The sequence below is a fragment of the Rattus norvegicus genome, chromosome 20, assembly GCF_036323735.1.
Source record: "Rattus norvegicus strain BN/NHsdMcwi chromosome 20, GRCr8, whole genome shotgun sequence".
NCBI classification, from domain to species: Eukaryota; Metazoa; Chordata; class Mammalia; order Rodentia; family Muridae; genus Rattus; species Rattus norvegicus.
This window is the reverse complement of record NC_086038.1, coordinates 18916223-18935230: the sequence shown is the minus strand read 5'-3', so window position 1 is coordinate 18935230 and position 19008 is coordinate 18916223. Positions and strand designations below refer to the sequence as shown.

The window sequence follows — 19008 nt, the reverse complement described above, 5'->3', positions numbered from 1 at the left end:
AGGTTTTAGAACAGGGTCCAGGCTGATATCATACTCAACGTTCGTCTTCTCCCTGGTCCCTGAGTTCTGGGATAACACCGTTTTATAGAGTGAACACGCGTTCCCTTCTTGAGAGAGTGTGTAATGACAGCTGAGTGTCCTTTGATGCTTGTTTTTGGGTCATGTCTACTCATAGGAGTACAACTTCTGGCAAATCAGGTCCTTTCTTTGTAGATACAAATGAATTGCTTACGTAAACTACTTCTGCCCCGGAGAGATAGAATTTCCCATACAAGTCATTTCTCAGTGGTACATTTTTAAAGGGAGAAATTATACTTTGCTTAACTGGCTTAACTCAAAGAATTGTGAGGGCAACCTAGACCAGTGGGGACCATTATTTTGATAATTTACATTTTCTTAAGCCTGAGCCTTAAAACACGGGTGGGTCTGTATTTAATTTCATGAAACTTAAGAAGAATGGATTGGCGTGCAAAAATTGTCCCAAATACGCTCGGATGTGTTAAAGTCCCTGAATTGAGTATAGTCCTTGAACTTTTTTTAAGTAAATTAAAAATTGCCTTCTCTAGCTCTTCCAGAACCACATCAGGCCCAGGCCCACCTATGTGTTCAGACAGCCGGTGAGCTCAGGTTAGAACGTCTGCTTAAATAGACCATCCCTAGATAGCTTCTTTTATTTAAAACGCCCAGTGACTTCTGTCACCTAAGCGGAGAGCATTCAGGAGTAGTGAGTGGGTATCTTCTGCTTCCTCCTCCTTCCTTCCCAGAGAAGCAAAGGCTGTCAGATTGGTTTTGTTTGCACACCACCCCTCTCGCCCGCCGAGCATTCATTGCCCTGCCTGGCACTACCAGCATCCTCTTTCAAGTGGGCAGACACCAAGGGTGTGGCTTCAGTGCCTTCCTCTTGCATTTAAGATCCCCCCATCCCCATGTGGGCCTGTGTGTCTGTCATGGGAAGACTATGAGGGACGCCATCCCCGGTGTATCTACCCCCATCAGCCTGTGTGAGGTCACTGAAGCAGCTGTCGTGCTTGGGACAGCTGGCTCTCTCTGCAGTGCTGAGATCAGCCCAGTGAGTTGAATGAACTGTCTTCTCAAGGGATGAAGGATAGAGCACGGAGTAAGACAGATGGTACTAAGGCCAGTGCCGGTGGACCCAGGAGGAACACAGCCGGGGAGTCCTTCAGAGTTCCCCAGCCTCACCTCTCACACCCTTTTACAGCACATAGCCTGTTTCATCTGCAAATCAGAATGAGCAAGGCTGAGTTTGGGATTTGCCAGGGTGTGTCTATCCATCCGTCCGCTCTCCTCCCTGCTTGACTTCTTGTTTCTCCACATTATTCAGAGCTTGCTCGGGGGCTCCTGTTATTGTCTCTATCTAAGAGGCCAAACTCAATGAAATAAAAATGGATCCATTTTTCTTTGTGAGGGAACAATATTTCGACCCTGTTAGGATGAGCCTGCACTATTTCTGAGAACAGGGACACGGATGCGGCAGGAAATGCTGTTCACACCATCCAAGCAGATACGTCACTGCGGACCACCGGAAGTCAAGCTGGGGGAAGCATAGCAAAACTATAGTCAGTTTTGAATTTGCTCTCCCTATAGTATAATATATAGAGTAGTGTATAGAGTCTATACACTGCCCGGTTTCCATACCTCCACTGTGCAATGTCTCTTTAAAGGGCAAGAATTGGAGACGCGGTTACTATCAAAATACACTGTACAAAACTCTCAAAAGAAATAGTTTTAAAAGGAGGCTGGGAAAATACACAGCTTTCCTAACTTCAACCAGCCAAACGGTCCTGTTATTCCCATAGAAATCACACACATCATCCTCTGTCTGTCGAACCAGCTCAACGATGCAGAAACACAATGTGGACCAAATGATAACCAGGAGAGGGCCAAGCGTCAACTGGATGAACTAGTGAAGTAATCGTAGTGGGCCTTGAGATAACAAGGGAGGTATACCAGAGTGGAAGGGGGGAGGGGGGGAGAAATCCTTGGCCATGAAACCTCTTGCAAATTCTCAAATCAATTGATTTGAGTTGTTTTTAGCGGAGCATTTCGTCCCAATTGTTAAGACCTTAATTGAGTATTATTTAAGGAATAGCTCGCACTCCATTTACCAATTCGGAAAGCAATTATCACTTTTATTTAGTAGTAGTTTCATGGTCTAATGCTACACGTACAGGAACTACTCTGAAAGAAAGTCGTTAGCTCTGGTAAGCAATCAGGAGTGACTTTTGGAATAGGAGTCACTTCCTGACATCGGTTGTGGTAACAGGTTGCACACAGGGAAAGACCAGGACTCTTGGTTGCCCCATGCTTGATTTTGGGGGCAAATCTGACTTCCAGAGGAAGGTGGAAAGAGCCGGAGGGAAGGTTGATGTTCTCTGCCTCTTTTCCGGATTCAGTCAAGCAGCTGGAGCCCGTACCCGTGACTTGTGCCTCTCCCATTGGAGTTACTTTGAAAAAACCCTCTCCGATTGGTAGACTTTGAACAATCATTCCTGCCCTGTATTTCACAGGGATGGATTAGGAATTCTTGCAAGTTGAGACTTTCACAAACTAAGAACAATTTTCTCTTCCTTGAGTGAAGTCCCTGGAGAGTTGGGACTACACTTTTTAATAGTTTCATCCTTTGCTCTCACCATGATTCTGTTAGGAGTGGGACTGACAAGGTTGCTCCTGATGTAAACGGCCACCCACCTGGCTTCTGTAGTTCCGCATCAGCAACCCATTCTTAGCGCTGTTAGGGACCCTCCAGATGTATGTGGTCTGTGGCCACCAGATCAGGGTCTGGTTTAGCGTCCATTGGAGCGGGATGGTTCAATGATGCTTTAGTTAACAAATAAAGAGACAGACTCTTTAGCAAAGCACTAGGAATGTAGGATCCACAGCGATGCCCTCCTTGGAAGACCCAATGTTTGGAGTTCAGGGCTATAAGCAGAGGATAGAATCACACATTCCTTCTAGGAAAAAGAGTCTCTACTAGGCTGTGCCTTAGAATTTATTTTTGATGTGTGCCTGGTTTACTAATACAAGGAAGTAGCCAGTAGATAGACTTTTTCTCATTACCGTGTCTTAAAGTCACACTCTAGCCTCAGCTTCTGGTCATTTTAGTAAAGCAAAGGATTCTCCCAGAGGGGAGCGTCCTGCTTCTTTTCTCATTATTACTGGTGGAGAACAATGCTACTGTATTGTTGCTTTGCCAGTCTCCCTTGGAAAAGTTACCTTGATCAAGGGTACACATAAGTGTGCTACATCTTAAAGTATCATCGGTGTCTATACAGGGAGGAAAACAGAGCCTGAAGCCAGTGGGAGAGGAGCCAGTTTAGTAGCTGGCTGCCCTCTTCAGCTGGCTGAAACTATGTGAGTCTTCCTCAAAAGTGTAGGACTTCGAGAGATGCCATTCAAATTTTGCACGTTAAACATTCTCCTGCCCCACTTAACGCTTTATGGAGGGAAGAATCCTGGTGGGAAAACCTAAAACCACTGATGCTTCCTACCAACCCAATTAGGGCTCGTCTGCTCCTGAATTCCAGTTAGATTTAACTCTGTACCTTCAGGGCCTTTGTCTGCTTCTTGTTAGATACAATGGTCTGATCGGCAATATACAATATAGAAACTCTGTGTGTGTGTATGTCTGCACGTCTGTGTGCATGTACATGTGTGTTTGTTTGCATGTGGACATGTGTGGATGTGTGTGTGTTTGTGTGTATATGTGTATATGTGTGTGTATGTGTGTGTATATGTGTGTATGTGTGTATGTGTGTATATGTGTGTGTATATGTGTGTGTGTATGTATATGTGTGTGTAGGTCTGTATATGTGTGTATGTGTGTGTGTCTATGTATGTGTGTGTATGTATGTGTGTGTGTATGTGTGTGTATGTGTGTATATGTGTGTGTATGTGTGTGAGTGTGTGTGTGTGTGTGTGTGTGCCTGTGGAACCACACGACAACCTCATGTATCATTTCTTAGGTAGCACTACCTCCCTTTTGTGTCTCTCATTGGCCTGGAGCTGACCAAGTACACTGAGCTGGCTGGCCAGTGAGCCCCTGGGGTTTGCTGTCTCTATGTCCCCAACACTGGGATGACAAGTGCGAGCCACCAAGTTTATCTACTTTGTATCCAGTGGGGGTTCTGGATACCGTAGTTAGCTTTTTATGATACCTGAAATGCTTTCTTTGTGAAGATACTTCTATGGGAATCAAGCCTGTATGAATAAGTGTACATAGTAGGCCCTCATCTCCTGCGTGACCGGGGTGCTTCTCATTGGATCTCAGGGACATGTGCCATCTACTTCTAATAAGAATGGCAGGCTGTGGGCCCTGCATCTTCCAGGTCTTTAACACTGCCTGCCAGGGCCTAGAGGACCTTCCACGGAAGAGAGAGACCTTAGATAGCTATAGCAAAAGCAGTCTGTGGATATTGCTGCTAAGAGTTCCCACTCAGTGCTCCAGACATACACCAGGTGAGAAACAGCTCTGTGGAAACCTAACTCAAGCCCCACAATGCCCTGGGCTTTTCCATCCAGATCCATCTGCTGTGTAGCTCAGAGCTCCCTCCTCAAAACCCGGTGTGTCCGCCTCTCAAGTTAAGGCCTGCCGTGCTCAGATCACACTGTGGAGCCCCTCTTTCCACTCCCCTTGCTTTCTGGTGACATCGAGACATCTTAACTTGAGCCCACAGGCTTTGGGCCCAGTCTAGCATTTCAGGTGTTTCCTGATAAAATTGTCAACGTCAGCACTGTGGTGTGTCTGTGTGTGTGTCACTCTCTTGTGTGTATGTGTATATGTATGTGTGTGTGTGTGTGTATGAATGTGTGTGTGTATGAATGTGTGTGTGTATGTGTGAGTGTATGAATGTGTATGAGTGTGTGTGTGTATATGTGTGAGTGTATGAATGTGTATGAGTGTGTGTGTGTGTGTGTGTGTGTGTGTGTGTGTGTGTGTATTTGATTCCCTACTTAGGAGATCTCTTCCCGTGCACATTCAGAAGACACCGGCCTCTCCGAACCATGCTGCTTCACTTCTCACAATGAATATTCAGAGGCTGCAGTCACGGAGGACTCAGGTCCTACTAATACTAGCGTGATGACAACGCGACCTAGCCCGAAAGCCACTCTGATGGAAACACTGATGATGGTCCCCCTGCCCCTCACACTGCAGTAGAGTCCCGGGGAACCTCTGAATTGGGCATCTGTCCTTCCCAACAGTGGGCTCACGCCTTTCTGGATAGTGTGTTGTCATGAGCATGTTGTTTTAAAAAGACAACAGACCCTTCTGTAGTCCTCTCCGCAAAATGTATCAGGACTAACTGGGCATAATGGATGCCCTGTTGAGACCAGCAATGCATGCATTGTTTGCCTGAAAATTCGCTCAGCGTCTCGCTGGGGGAAAGTGGCTGATTTATTTTATATATTTTGCCACCATCAGCAGTTGAACTCAAGCTGCTCCGTTCTCTGAAGGGTTAATTTTCGCTCCGTGCGGATCTAGGCTGATGGATAAATTGCAGCGCTCTCTCTCTCTCTCTCTCTCTCTCTCTCTCTCTCTCTCTCTCTCTCTCTCTCTGTCTCTTGTGGAGGATTCTGAAGTCGTTTCTTCAGGATTAGTGCTGGCTTCTCAGCTGCCGCCTGTGTGGTGACTCCGGGTCCTTCCCTTCTACAAGAGCCACCCTTCGCAGCGTTCCCCCTTCGAAGGAATCACTTAGACACTTCCAGCTGGTGGCAGGGGATGCGGCCATAACACAGCTCCTCCGGTCCCAGCTACGTCCACTACAGCCTCTGCATCAGGATGGCTGCCCTCTCCGCGAGAGGGGAAGGCTCAGCAAGGTGTAGGATGAAACCCGGCCCCTGCTGTGGTGGGTTTTGAAAGCTGCGGTTTCCTCAGCATCTCTGCCTCTCTGCCTCTTGGACGCTTCCTTGCCTTTCAGCTCAGGCTCCTCTCCTGTGAGGGCTATGCTGCTCTATGCCTGACTAGAGGTACTCAAGGAGATCACCTTTTCAGAGAAAGCTCTGCGTGCTTGACAGGGTCTTTTTTTCCATGCATTATGGCTCATGCCGCCTCCCAGTTAAAGAAAAACAGGGATTTAGAAATCAATGCGGAAGAAGAGACCGAGAAAAAAAAGAAGCACCGTAAACGGTCCCGGGATCGCAAGAAAAAGGTAGCTATGTGTGCCTCGGCCTCTCATCTTTGTGTATGAATCTCCTTCGACATCGGTGACAAGCATGGAGGGTTTTTTTCCCCCCACGTGCAGCATGGAGTGTAAATTGGGAGTAGAGATGGGGGGCTATCGGTAAAGCATGGTCACAGGCTGGGCTTGGGCCAGGGATGGCTTTCTCCTGGGGGGGCTGGGGGTGTGTGATTGCAGGTCTCTGCAGAAGGTGCGCCTCACTTTACAGAGGCTCCTGCACGTTCGTACAGCACACACCGGTGTTGCCAAGGAGTTAAAGTTACTTTTCTTTGCAGCTGGGTCAAGGTTAAATAGACTGCAGGTGACTGGGGTTTGCGGGAGAACCGGCCTTTGTACTTCTTAGAGGTCCGTGGTGCGGGGGAAAAAGAGCACTGTGTTGGAAGTGTGTCACATGCGTGCCCGACTTGGGCAGCTTTGTGACCTCAAGCTGGCTCCCGTTCTGCCTTCTCGCTGTCCTTGGGCCTCCTATCTCTACGAGGCATTTTCGGCTGGGGGGGTTCTGCAATGGAAATGAGCTACTAGAAATAACTTTTGTGTGTGTGGGGTTAAATCGAGCTGAGACCAGAGGTTTGAGTCTTACCTGCTGGGCGAGAGTTGATCCTAAATGCAGGAATTCCTGGGACTGGAGTGGAGGAGACAGCCCCACAGCCTTCATCACTGATGGCCTGCGATCAAAGCCCAGATGGGGCACTGTGTACCCCCTTCTGCTGTCTAGGACTAGGGGAGGGGGAGACACAGGAGAGAGGTTCTGGGCCAGTGGTATTTCACTGCAGCTAAAGACTTCTTACTCTTTGATAGCTTTGCCCTTTAAGATGACTCCTGGGTACCAGCTGCTCTGTGATGCACCGAAGGACTTTCCCCGCCTGGCAATTAATAACATTTGACCAAAACCCAGTGATCTGAATACGGAAGGCAGTCATAAAGCATTTTGATGTGTCTTTGTGTGAATGCCCCAAGGGAAGGAAGCTTTTCAATAGTTCTCTGCCTTGATCTGTCCGCTTTGCAAATGACATGCAAATTCCACCCATCTAATCTACCTCTTCCTAGGAGAGATGGCTCTGGGGTGGGGAGGGAGTAATCTTTCCTGGTTCCTCGGGGAGGAGGGGGTTAGGAGTAGGCCTTTTGCCTTTTGGGACAGAACACCCTGTAGGACATAGAATTTGGAGGGCTGCAGTGGTTTTGCGGCAAAATGTTGCATTCGCACAATTTCCCTTTGGGTACTGGTGCAAATAAACTTCTTAGATCTGTCTCTGTAAAAGTACAAACTTGGGGTAAAGAATTCTGTGACAGCTTCTTTCAAAACCTGGTATAGCAGAGTTGGGAGATGAGCATGTTTTGCTAGGCGCTAGTCTTGCTTTATTCTATGAGGTTTGGCTAGGAGAAGGTCAATACGGGTGGCCTCTTGCCAAATAGCCCTGCCTCCTCTCCCTGATGCTAACTGGCTGGCCTTCCATGACACCAAGGTACAGGAACATATATATTTATTTTATAAAGATTCAGTGTCATCCTGAAGGTTGATGGCAGGACCTGTGCGTCACAATGGCTGGCCTGGACCCCTGTCTGACTAGGAAGCCACATGGGGAAGGGTGAGGTAGAGTTGCTTCAGGACTCGCTGAGCTGGAGCAAAAGCTTCATGGACCAGAATGCTTTGCTAGAAGTGTGACAATCTGCCCCATGTAAATCTCTTAGCAACCGGAGGGCCACGCAGCGCAATATCAATACCGCCATTGTGGACAGGCAAGCCGACGTAGATACATTGTTCTCAGGATGCTCAAACAGGAGCTGCAGAAAGTGGCTCAGGAAGGACACCATCACATCACAGTGTCACAGATTGTCTTACCTGAAGAACAACATGCTATGGGAGATAGACCCCATGGTCAGATTGTTTTTTTTTTTTCAAGGATGGCTCTTAATATACAGAGTTACAGTTCAATTACTTTGAAGACAAACTCCCCACCCATTTTGTATCCAAATGTAACCTCCATTCCCTGAATTTGACTTTGAGCCTCTCCTGAACCTTTTCCTAGAATCCTAGTCAGGGCCGGTGTGCTACTTTGTTCCCTAGGACAAACTCTGTGCCAATAGAAGGGGAAGGGCTGTTTGTAACTATTGCTCTGTGTGGATAGTTTTTCATAAGCAGAACGATCCTCTACAATCTTCTAATTCCCTAAAAGTAACAGTGAACACCCGCAGACAACCCTTTCTAGAAGAGCTTAAGAAGGATCTAAGCTGCTGTTATATAAACAGCTCTGACTTGGAACCGGAAGACTTGGGTCCATGGACTGCAAGCCCAGGTTTGTGCAAGCCCAAGATGACCCTGTCTTGATTGGCTGACAGGGCAGCAAACATCATGGGATAAGATTAAATACTATAGTCTAATTAGCATGCCTAGGAACTGGAAGGCCAGACTGACCTCCACCGGGTTTCTCGAAGCCCGGTTTAACTGCACATTTATTTTGTCTTAGATAATATTAACTAGGAACAGGGACTGGCTCGCACTCACACACACGCTAAAAATGCTAATGAATTTGTAATTAGTTGGATTTTAATAAAGGTGTTTTATTTTTGGTTAACTTAAAGTCGTTTTAAGTGGGTTAAAAAAAGAAATGCATCTAAGAAGTGCTTCAAGCCTTTATTGAGGGTTGAAGGTGGGGGCTATTGGAGATGGACGCCAGGTCCCTGCGCATTCTCAGTGCCCACTCTCTCCAGCTGAGATCTATCCAGGCCCCTCATTCTGTTTGAAGTGGCTACAAGCAAAGCTTTAATGGATACTGGTTTAAAGGCAGATAGATTTTCCCGTACTTGCCCATGGATCCTTCTGACATAGTTCTGTTTCTCTGCACACACAGCTCCCCTAATGGCCTGCAGAGGCTTTCAGCAGAAGGCGGCAAGCCAAAGAGGCACGATGCCCTAACTGACGCCAGGTCTCTGTTCTTGGCAGCTTGCAGAGAGAAACTATGTCACGGGCCCATAGGTGTGTATGAGTAGATGGCCCAACCTGCCACAGACCCAGGGGGGCATGAACTCCCTCTGGCAGTGCCTGTGCAGTTTCTGCATGCTCCTCCCTGCCATTATCCATGCTCTCTGCATGCTCCGACCTTCCTCCCACCCCCATGAGCTATTAGTGCATTTCTGCATTAGAACCATCAAGGAAAAGAAACCTAAATTATGTGGTACCTTGTCTCTAGACATATGAATACCTGCTTGTTTCTATTTATGATATCTGGTAAAACAAAAATCAAACCGAAGCAAAACAAACAAAAACCTTGTTGGCTGCCTGAAGAAACCCCACACTCAGGTTCTATGGTGTTTCTTTATGTCTCTGGGTGTACACAGTGCTGGGTACCGGCATGAACTGGAAATCAAACGAGTAGTTCGGTGTTGCGAGTACCATCATTTCTGTTGGCTGGGTGTTGAATTTGAATAATCAATAGTGAAGTAGAAATAAATTTCCACTGTTTCATTCTCGCATTTGTTCATTCATTCAGTAATTATGCATGAGATGTGATCTACCAATCGGATTCGGCCGTGGATGTTTAGCTACAAAGTTAAAAAAAGAAACTAGTCATAACAGTATGATAATTCCCAAGAGAGATGAGAAGAGAGATAAACCACCTTCCATCATCCTCCTCAGGGTAGAAAATGCATCCCTAAGAGCTTTACAGAGACCTCCTTAGCTCAGTTGACTAGAACAGGTTCAGATAAGGATCTGAGCTTGGAGGACAAGACAGGATGATGGGACCCCAATGACCAAAATGGTGACTGCAGGAGAAACCTCTGGGCTACACAGAAAGCAGACAGTGTTTTAGAATGCTTTAGGGGGAATAGAGGTCTGAGGATCTGGCAGAAAAAGTCAGGAGGAAGCAGAATATGCAGACCTGTGTGTGTGCTATCCTACAGGGATTGGCCAGATTCCTCCTCCAAGGTGGCAGGGTGACTGTTCTGGAGAAGCGCTTGTCAGTATTGTAGACAGCAAGAGCGGAGCAGTCAGGAAGCTGGAATGGTGATCCAGGCAGGAGATGCTGGGAGCCCGACCAGGGGGAGGGCGGGGATCTGCCAACAGAGAGGGGGTGTGGCATGCGAGAGATATTTAAGGGAAGATGCAGTAGAACTTGGCAATGGCTTGTAGGTGGGAAGTGAGAAGAAATCAGATTCTAGGGAAGCTGCCAAGTTCCTGGCTCAAAGGGAGAACTCACATTTCCTGGATTCAAGTCTTCGCTCTCAGACCCATTTGCTGACCTGGGTACCATGCACCAGGTGGGGCTTTCTTTGCATTGCCTTGTGGGTGGAGGCCCATTTAACATTCTCGAGAACCCAGCGGAGAGTGTTTTTAGTACCTCCATATTGCAGATGAAGAAACTGAGTCATAAGCCACAGCTGGGTCTCAGGAAGCTCCAGGGTGGGCTCTCCTGTTCTCTTGACATGCTACTGCATGGATACTACATGACATCCATTCTGTCACTCCTGCACATACAATAGACTTGTAGGGGAGATGGCTCCATTGATAAAGCGCCTGTTGTATAAAGTGTGATGTGGGGTCCCCAGCACCCACATAAAAAAGGTGAGCATGCTATCATGCACCTGTAATCCCAGGGTCGGAGAGTTGGGGACAAGCAGATCACTGTGACTCTCTGGCTAGCTAGCCTGGCTAGGTGCCTCCCAGGCCACAGAAAGACTTTGAAAAGAACAAAAGATTGAGGGGCTCCTCAAGAATGACACGAGAGGTTGACCTCTGACCTCTATATGCACACACCTGCACACATGTGCACCCACTTGAACCCACGCAAACACAACAAGGGAAATTTTAAAAATTGCAAATTTGGTCTTCTTCAGAAAGTTTTATAAATGAATATTGCTTATATCAGAAATCTCAATTCATTGGGCATCTCGGAATAATTCAGCATTGTGGTGTGTCTGTCTGTCTGTCTTTCTTTCTTTCTCATCCTCTCAGTAATGTAATTCAAGGTTTTACTTGAAATTTCTGCCTTTCAATGTTAATTTTGAGGTACATGTATATCTGCATACCATGTGTGAGGCTAAAAGAGGGCCCTCAGATCCCCCGACCCCGGAACTGGAGTTACATAGAGTTAAGAGCCACCATATAGTTGATGGGAATGGAATCAGGGTCCTAGGGAAGAACACCCAGCTCTCATGACTTCTGAGCCATTTGAGCCCCAAGTTCTGTGTCCTTAAAATGTTTTTGAATGCTGCAAATGAAAATGACCAACACCAGGACTTCAAAGATACACCAGCTTAATGGCGTCTCAGGAGTGTGTGCATGTGTCTGTACCATGTCAGAGGGATTCTAAGAGATTAGTGCTTTATCTCCCTTCACGGCACGGACATTATTTTTTATCTCCATTTGTTCGCAAAAGGATTTGTCTAATGTCTTGTAACTAGTCTGTGGTGGACGTAAAACTTCTTGCGTAAGGTCAGAGCAACACAGGGCTGTGGGCGGACTTCAGCATACTTGAACCACAGCTCTTGCCGGGATGTTTCCTGCGTCTTGACAAGTGACCGCTTCCTTCATACCTGGTCAGCCAGGTATTTATGTGGTAAGCTGCTGGGCTGTGCATTCCTCCTGCAACTGGGCTTTTACAGGATGCCACTGCTCAGACCCTCGGGAGCTTCTTCTGTGCCCTGATTTATCAAGAGGAGAGATCCCAGGTCTCTGGGGGAGCCCATTCTCTCTGTTACTGGACTTGATAGGCTGAGCCATGAAACGTGTTTGCATGTCAAGTTCATCCAGGAGAACTTGGCCACGCCCATTGAGGCCAGGACATAATGATTGGCTATAAACGAACTGAATTGCTACATCAGAGGATGGGGTCTCTTGGCAGGTGGAGGATTGAATGGGTGGATGAAAGATAACCTGTGTATTGATTGTGACCACAGAACGGGGCCTAAGGTCATGTGAGGTTGGATGTTAGCATTATCCCTTGACTGCGTGACCTTGGAGGAGCTATTTGGCCTCTCTGGACCTCAACCTCTTCATCTGCAAATTGTCACTGAAGCGTGTGTGAGAGTCACAGGCCACAGGGAGAGTCAGCGAATGCCCGGCTATCCTGGAACTCATTTTGTAAACCTTGAACTCAGAGATCCACCTGCCTCTGCTTCCCGAGCGCGGAGATTAAAGGCGTGCACCACGATGCCCGGCTTTATTTTTTTTTATATTTGTTAAGAGGCCTTTTGTTACTTCTTTGGGGATTTGAGTTTTGAGCACATTCACCCCTCCCCCAGCTCATCCCCTATCTATTCTCCCCGCCCACCCAATTTTGTGACTTCTTTTGTCTTCCCCACCCATGAAGGCCAGCCCCTAGATGTGCGGCCTTCCGGTGGAGGGTGGTCAGCCTACCAGAGGCAACCCTCTTAGACACTGATGTCCCCTCTTCCAGCAGCTAGACAGACCGTCAGTAGCTCCTTGGCGAGGGGTGGGGCCTTTCTGCTCCATGCTAGGATTTGGCCTGAGATGGGCGTGGCTTGAGAATCCCATAATAGCCACTGTGAGTTCCCATGTGTGGCTGTCCCACTGTGTCCTGTACCCGTTCACTTCCTTTGGTTCTTACAGCCTTTGCGCACCCACCCCAGCCCCCACAATGGTCTCTGCGTCTTAGACGGTGCAGGATAAATGGTTAACTTACGGCAGAACGAACCACTATCTCTTCTTCTTTGTGCCTTGCCAAATCCAGGTCTTTGGGTTAATGGCCATCTACCGCAAAAAAAAGAGGCTCTCTGATGAGGGCTGAGCAGTGCATTCATCTGCAGGTATAGCAATGAGTCGGAGTAATTTTAATATTTTGCCCACTTAAAATAATGTTTGTAGGTTCTTCCTGAGACCGATGGCTTCTTTAGCTACATATTCTTGGCCCAACAGTGGTGCCAGGCATGGGTTTCATCCTGTGGAATGGAATTTAAGTCCAGTCAGAAGGTGGGTGGTTGCTACCGTGGTTTTCATGCCAGTATTGCACCCGTGAGTTTGTCTCGGCAGGCCAGTGTCATCCTAGCTCTGTAAGTCCCACTGTAGTTGTTGGATAACCTTTTTTTTTTTTTCATTCCCCTTCAGCCCCGTAATCTTTATTTTTTGTATGCTAATTTTCCTCTTTGCAAAGTGATCTGTGTATTTTACTTTCTGGAATCTCAACACAGAAAAAAAAGTTCACTTTGCATAAGTTTTCTTAGCGAGATTTCAGCAGCAGGTAAGTATGGTTTTGTTTGGTTGGTTTTTTTTTTTTTTTTTTCCGGAGCTGGGGACCGAACTCAGAGCCTTGCGCTTGCTAGGCAAGCGCTCGACACTGAGCTAAATCCCCAACCCCAGTAAGTGTGTTTTTTCACCTGCATCTTTCAATTCGAGTAATAAAACCATCCATGGAGTGTGGTGGCTCACACCTTTAACACCAGCACTCAAGAGGCAGAGGAGTGAGGTCCAGTGCAGCCAGGGCTACATAGTGAGACTGGGCTGTGTACTGGTATCGCAAAGGAGGGATTTCTAGGCACCCCCTTCTCCCATTTAGATAGCGCTTACCTTGATCTACACAGATAGATAAAGGATTAGAAACAAACAAAGAAATAAGTATTTTTGTGGATTCCCTGTGTGCTCGTGGCCTTTGGAATTCTTCATAGTCTTCATGTTTGGGTCAGGGCTGTAAGAACACAGTGGGATCCATGTATTCAGAGGTCAACACTTTTGCAGACTGCCCTGGGTCTGTACCATTCTCGGTCTCTTGTTAAGGCTGTTACAACCTCTTTTGATGTTTTCTTAGGGTCTCCGTTCATGGGTGTCCAAGGTGAACCCAACGTCAAGAAAATAATGATCCCTTTTTGAGAAACTAAAATTTAAATGAGTTAGGAGTTGAAATTTGTATTTGTCGTTGATGTATAAACAACTGCCCTTCAGGTAATCCAGTTACACATTTAAAGTCGCTTTTTGAGTGGACTCTAGGCACTGAAAAGTGTTTATTTATAGATGTTGATGTATAGTTTCAACACGAAAGGGGAATGCCTGTATACATCACGATACCGCCTTAATTTCATTCTGAAGAACCGTTTGCCTAGAGAGAGAACTTTTGAAAACCAGTAGCTCCTGGTAGTTTTTGCTCAAATTGGAATTCTTCCAGTCTATATAAATTAAAAGAGCAGTAGGACCCCACTTTGGATCTTCAGCACCCAGTGAGGGTTTTATGCTGGGCCCTGTCTGATTCTCAGAAGACGTTGGGCTGTCTCGGAACCAGAGTAGCATCCTCCGGGATGTGAACTAGCTGTAGGAGGTGAAGCATCTAATCTACTATTTCTTCCTCACTAGTACTCTTCAAATAATTAGGATGGACCCAAGCCCGCCATTCTCATCGGACACACACAGACCACATAGCAAAGGAGGAGGAGGGGGATGGGGGCAGTAGGAAGGAATTAGTCTAGGGTGTTCTAGGTTCTGAAGGTAGAAATATCAACACATTTGCTATCCACATGGGGATGTCTCTACAGACCCTGTGTCTTCAATCGTCCAAACAGTAGTCTTTTATGCCAGTGAAATGGAGTTTTGTAAGACGTTTATGAAGGACAAGGGGGATGGTTCAGTGGGCAAAGCGCTTGCCTCACAAGTGGGAGAAGCTGAGTTTCTATACCCAGAATGCTCCAAGCACTCCCACAAAAGGAGGGGAGACAGAGACGAGCCCAGCAATTCGGGTCAGCTAGCATAGCATATGCAGTCAAGGGACCCTGACTTAAGCAAGGTCAAAGGAGAGAATGGATAGCCATGATCGTTCCATGACCTCCACACAGTAGCACATATGTGCTCATTCTCTCTCTCTCTCTCTCTCTCTCTCTCTCTCTCTCTCTCTCTCTCTCTCTAAAACCAGTAGTCCATACAGTTAAAGAAAGTATGACAGAGGGGTTGGGGATTTAGCTCAGTGGTAGAGCGCTTGCCTAGCAACCGCAAGGCCCTGGGTTCAGTCCCCAGCTCCGGAAAAAAAAAAAAAAGAAAGTATGACAGAACACTAAATTTTAAGAGGACCAGGACATCAATAAGGCATGTGAATGTGTGGTATAGAGAGGTGCGGGAATGGGGGTGAGTGTCACACACTGTGACCGAGGCTGGATGTTAGCTCACAGTGAAGCTGCTATCGATTGGTGACGAGGCCTGGAAAGGCACCTCTTTGGGTGTCAGTTCCCGTATTGATCAACAGGGATATTTATTATTTTAGTGGAGACACAGTGAAGCAGCTCATCTCGCCATCTTCCTGGAATCCAGGGAGCTGCTTAGCAAGGTTCCCAGCCTCCCTTCCTGTCACATGGTCTTAAATGGAGTTGAGCAGCTACAGCCAAAGAGAAGGGGGAGGAGCTCCAAGCTTTTCCGTAGCTCCCAAGCAGTTGCTAATTACTGATATTACTCACTGAAATGATGAATGACACTGTACAAATACATCACTGACCCCACATAGCATTTGAGTTAGCTTCCCGGACACTCTCCCTCAACCCTTGGGGAATTAAATCCACCATTCTGAGAACTGCTCCCAAAGACTCTTGGGTTAACTACACTTTGCATTCATTAACACCATTGTTAATTAGTTTCTCATTTCCTGCATGATCACCTACGTAGACATTCAAGAATGCTCAAACCCATATGAAGAGGGACTGGCAATATGGCTCCCCAGGTAAAGGCACTTGCCTCCAAGCCTGACAATGTGGGTTCAATCCTTGGGACCTTGGGACCCGTATGATAGAAGAAGAGAAAACTGACTCCTGCAAGTTGTCTTTTGACCTACACAAATGTGCTGTGGTACATCCCCTATACAGAAATTAAGAACTGTGTTCATAGGCGCATGATTCCCTGAACAAGTGGTCTTAATTTTGCAAATCGAGCCAGAAACGTTGGTGTATTTATTTGGCAAAAGGTATCTCCTTGGGCTGTGAGACCCTTCACTATCTACAAGATGTGTAATGCATATGTGTGTATGTGTGTGCATACATTTGCACATGCATATCTACATGTATAGGAGTCATTGCTAGTTTTTCACCCCCTGTACAGTGGCCACAGTAGAGGTATATAACAGTTTTGTGCTCACTGAAAACTGAAGGGAGAATGAACGTTCTGGCCAGTATATCATGCCTACCTCTAGAACTCATAGTAATCCCTCGGCTGTACTCATCAATATAACCACTTCTGCCAAATTTCTAAGTTACTGCGCTCTACATCTTCTGTTTTAGTCAAGTGTTTGTTGCTACATGATCAAAAGCAACACAGGAAAGAAAAGGTTTACTCTTACAACCCTCAGGTCACTGTCCATAAGTGAGGGAAGTCAGGGTGGGAACTCAGGGCAGGAACCTGGCGGCAGGAACTGAAGCAGAGGCCATGGGAGAACGATGCTTACAGGCTTGATCCTCAACACTTGTCTGGCTTGCTTTCTTACATGATCTAGGACCACCTGTCCAGGAATGGGCCCTACCACATCAATTAGTAATTACGATAATACCGCAAAGACTTGCCTACAGGCCAGTCTTACGAAGACATTTTCTTAATTAAGGGTCCCTCCTTTCCGGATAACATAGTTTTATCACTGTCCACCCATGGTTACACCACACACACACACACACACACACACACACACACACACACACTCACACTTAGAGGGTGCATGTGGCATAGAAAGTACCCCTTCCTTTATTAAGGAATCCCTAATTGGTTGACCTAAGAAGGCCAGACACTCTGTCGGGAGTGTGGAGTGAATCAATGTGTGGAGTTCTCATGACCATGAAGGCTACAATTTCCTGTTTAGCAAACTTGGGCTTAGAATGTTCCAGCATGTTACCTAATGTGCCATAGCTCACTGGTGTGAAGGGGAACTTCAAGGCCAGCTCAGTCCCTCTTCCCATCCTGTGCCTTTTCACGACCCTACTAGAGTGGTCTTTGCATCAGTCTTGGGAGCACCTTTTCCCAACAGTGAACCACGGTGTGCCATGCTGGGGGCCCTTGCAGAAGACCCCCACTTGCTTTTTGTCCCCATCAACTGAGACACTGTGAATGAAGGTTAACAAGTTGACTCTACTTCAAATCATCTTCACTTCATTCTTTGGATATCCATCTTCTCTTAAGAAGGCCATATTCTTAACAATGATAAAGAACTTTACGTGTAATGAATCCCTAAAATGTATTTTTGAAGAGTAGTAGCCAATAGTTTTGCATAGCTGACAGGCCCTTTCAGTTCTTCCTTAATAAGTCTTATTTCAGTGTTTCATGGCCTTCCATTTTACCCTCATCATTTGATGAAACCACTGGAGTCCGTAGTAGCTTACTCAACACAGGCCAGTTTCTAGAGAGTAGAAATCCAAATGCGGGCTGGAGAGATGGCTCAGTGGTTAAGAGCACTGACTGCTCTTCTGTAGGTCCTGAGTTCAAATCCCAGCAACCACATGGTGGCTCACAACCATCTGTAATGAGTTCTGATGTCCTCTTCTGGTGTGCCTGAAGACAGCGACAGTGTACTTATATACATAAAATAAATAAATAAATCTTTAAAAAAGAGAAATCCAGGGGCTGGGGATTTAGCTCAGTGGTAGAGCGCTTACCTAGGAAGCGCAAGGCCCTGGGTTCGGTCCGCAGCTCCGGAAAAAAAGAACCAAAAAAAAAAAAAAAAAAAGAGAGAAATCCAAATGCATTGAATAGAAAGGTAAGAAGCTAACATCAACATCAGAGAGCTATTTGAAAAGATGACAGAATGATAAACCGAATCCCGGTAGGGATTATCAGAAACATTCCTGGTTTTCAACATTAAAAAAAAAAAAATCTGGCCTTACCAGTGGTCTTGACTTTCCCTTAACTGTGAAACAGTTTAATTTTAGGGAAGGAAATTAGCTAAGACAGTTAATGTAAATACTCCAAATGAAACGTTTTTAGGTTGTGTTAGCAAACTCAGCTTGAAATCTTAGGAAACCCACTAGCAAATGTTAGGTTCGATTTATTGTAATATGATTGACAGGGACCAAAGACTGTTGTTTTCCATTGATGCTTGAGAAAATCTTTCAAGAAAGCTGGAGCTAGTCCCATTTTGTCCGTGGAAGAGAAAGGAAGAAAAACTGAGACTCGGAAACTGAATTTATCAACGGCTGACCAAAAATCGTGGCAGAACTCAATCCCGCGGCCATGAGAATATAGAGCAACCATCGGGGCTCTATCTCGCTAATCTAGGGACAAGATTTTTCACATACATTGGAGGCTTTAGGCCTGGGGAAATGCTTCAGTTTGGTTGTTTAGGGTTTTGTTTCCTAATCAGTTTCAGGGCATTCCTATGCCTCTCAGCATCAATGATGACTCGTCACACAATAGATATCGCCAAAGGTGCCTCTTAAATGGCCCATGGCAGGAGCTTCGGGTTTGCAATCTGCAGTTGCAAAAGGGACATTAAACGTTATTGCCAAGAGCAGAGCAATTGGAATTGGGGGATGGAGGGGGAGGGGAGAAAAGGCAAATGCCAGTTGGACAAATGCCAGCTGGTGTTAAAAGCCTGGGGTTCTGATCTAGGGGACACTGAGAATAAATCCGCGAGGTTGTTCGTAATAAATTTCCCTACTTCTCTTCTCCCTCCTTTCGGCCACATAATCTCATATTGGGTCAGCAGTATGGAGACAGGATGTGCTTGAAGCGAGCTGGGCTTCTGAAGTCACCGGGCTTCCTCACTGTGCACCGCTCCGTCCTTCTCCCTGAGGACCTGCCCTGCTGTCCCCAGGATCAGTGGTGCAGCCACCACAACCTGATTCAATAGGGCTTCAGCGTATCTGCTTAAACCTGTCCGTGCAGTAGCCTGCCTTTCAGTAACAGGAA

The 19008-nt window shown here is 46.5% G+C and overlaps 1 protein-coding gene across 48 annotated transcripts in view; it reads left to right on the top strand.

Annotated features, from left to right (window-relative positions):
• The window catches only part of Ank3 (ankyrin 3), a 623484-nt gene that overhangs the window by 289560 nt on the left and 314916 nt on the right, over nt 1-19008 (top strand). For 8 of the 48 annotated variants that reach the window (XM_063279262.1, XM_063279285.1, XM_039098836.2 and 5 more), the window contains exon 1: nt 1996-6167. The exons of 8 other annotated variants lie outside the window; for them this stretch is intronic. In XM_063279262.1, the coding sequence (XP_063135332.1) occupies nt 6054-6167 (114 nt within the window). In that variant the 5' untranslated portion in view covers nt 1996-6053. 48 annotated transcript variants of the gene reach the window in all.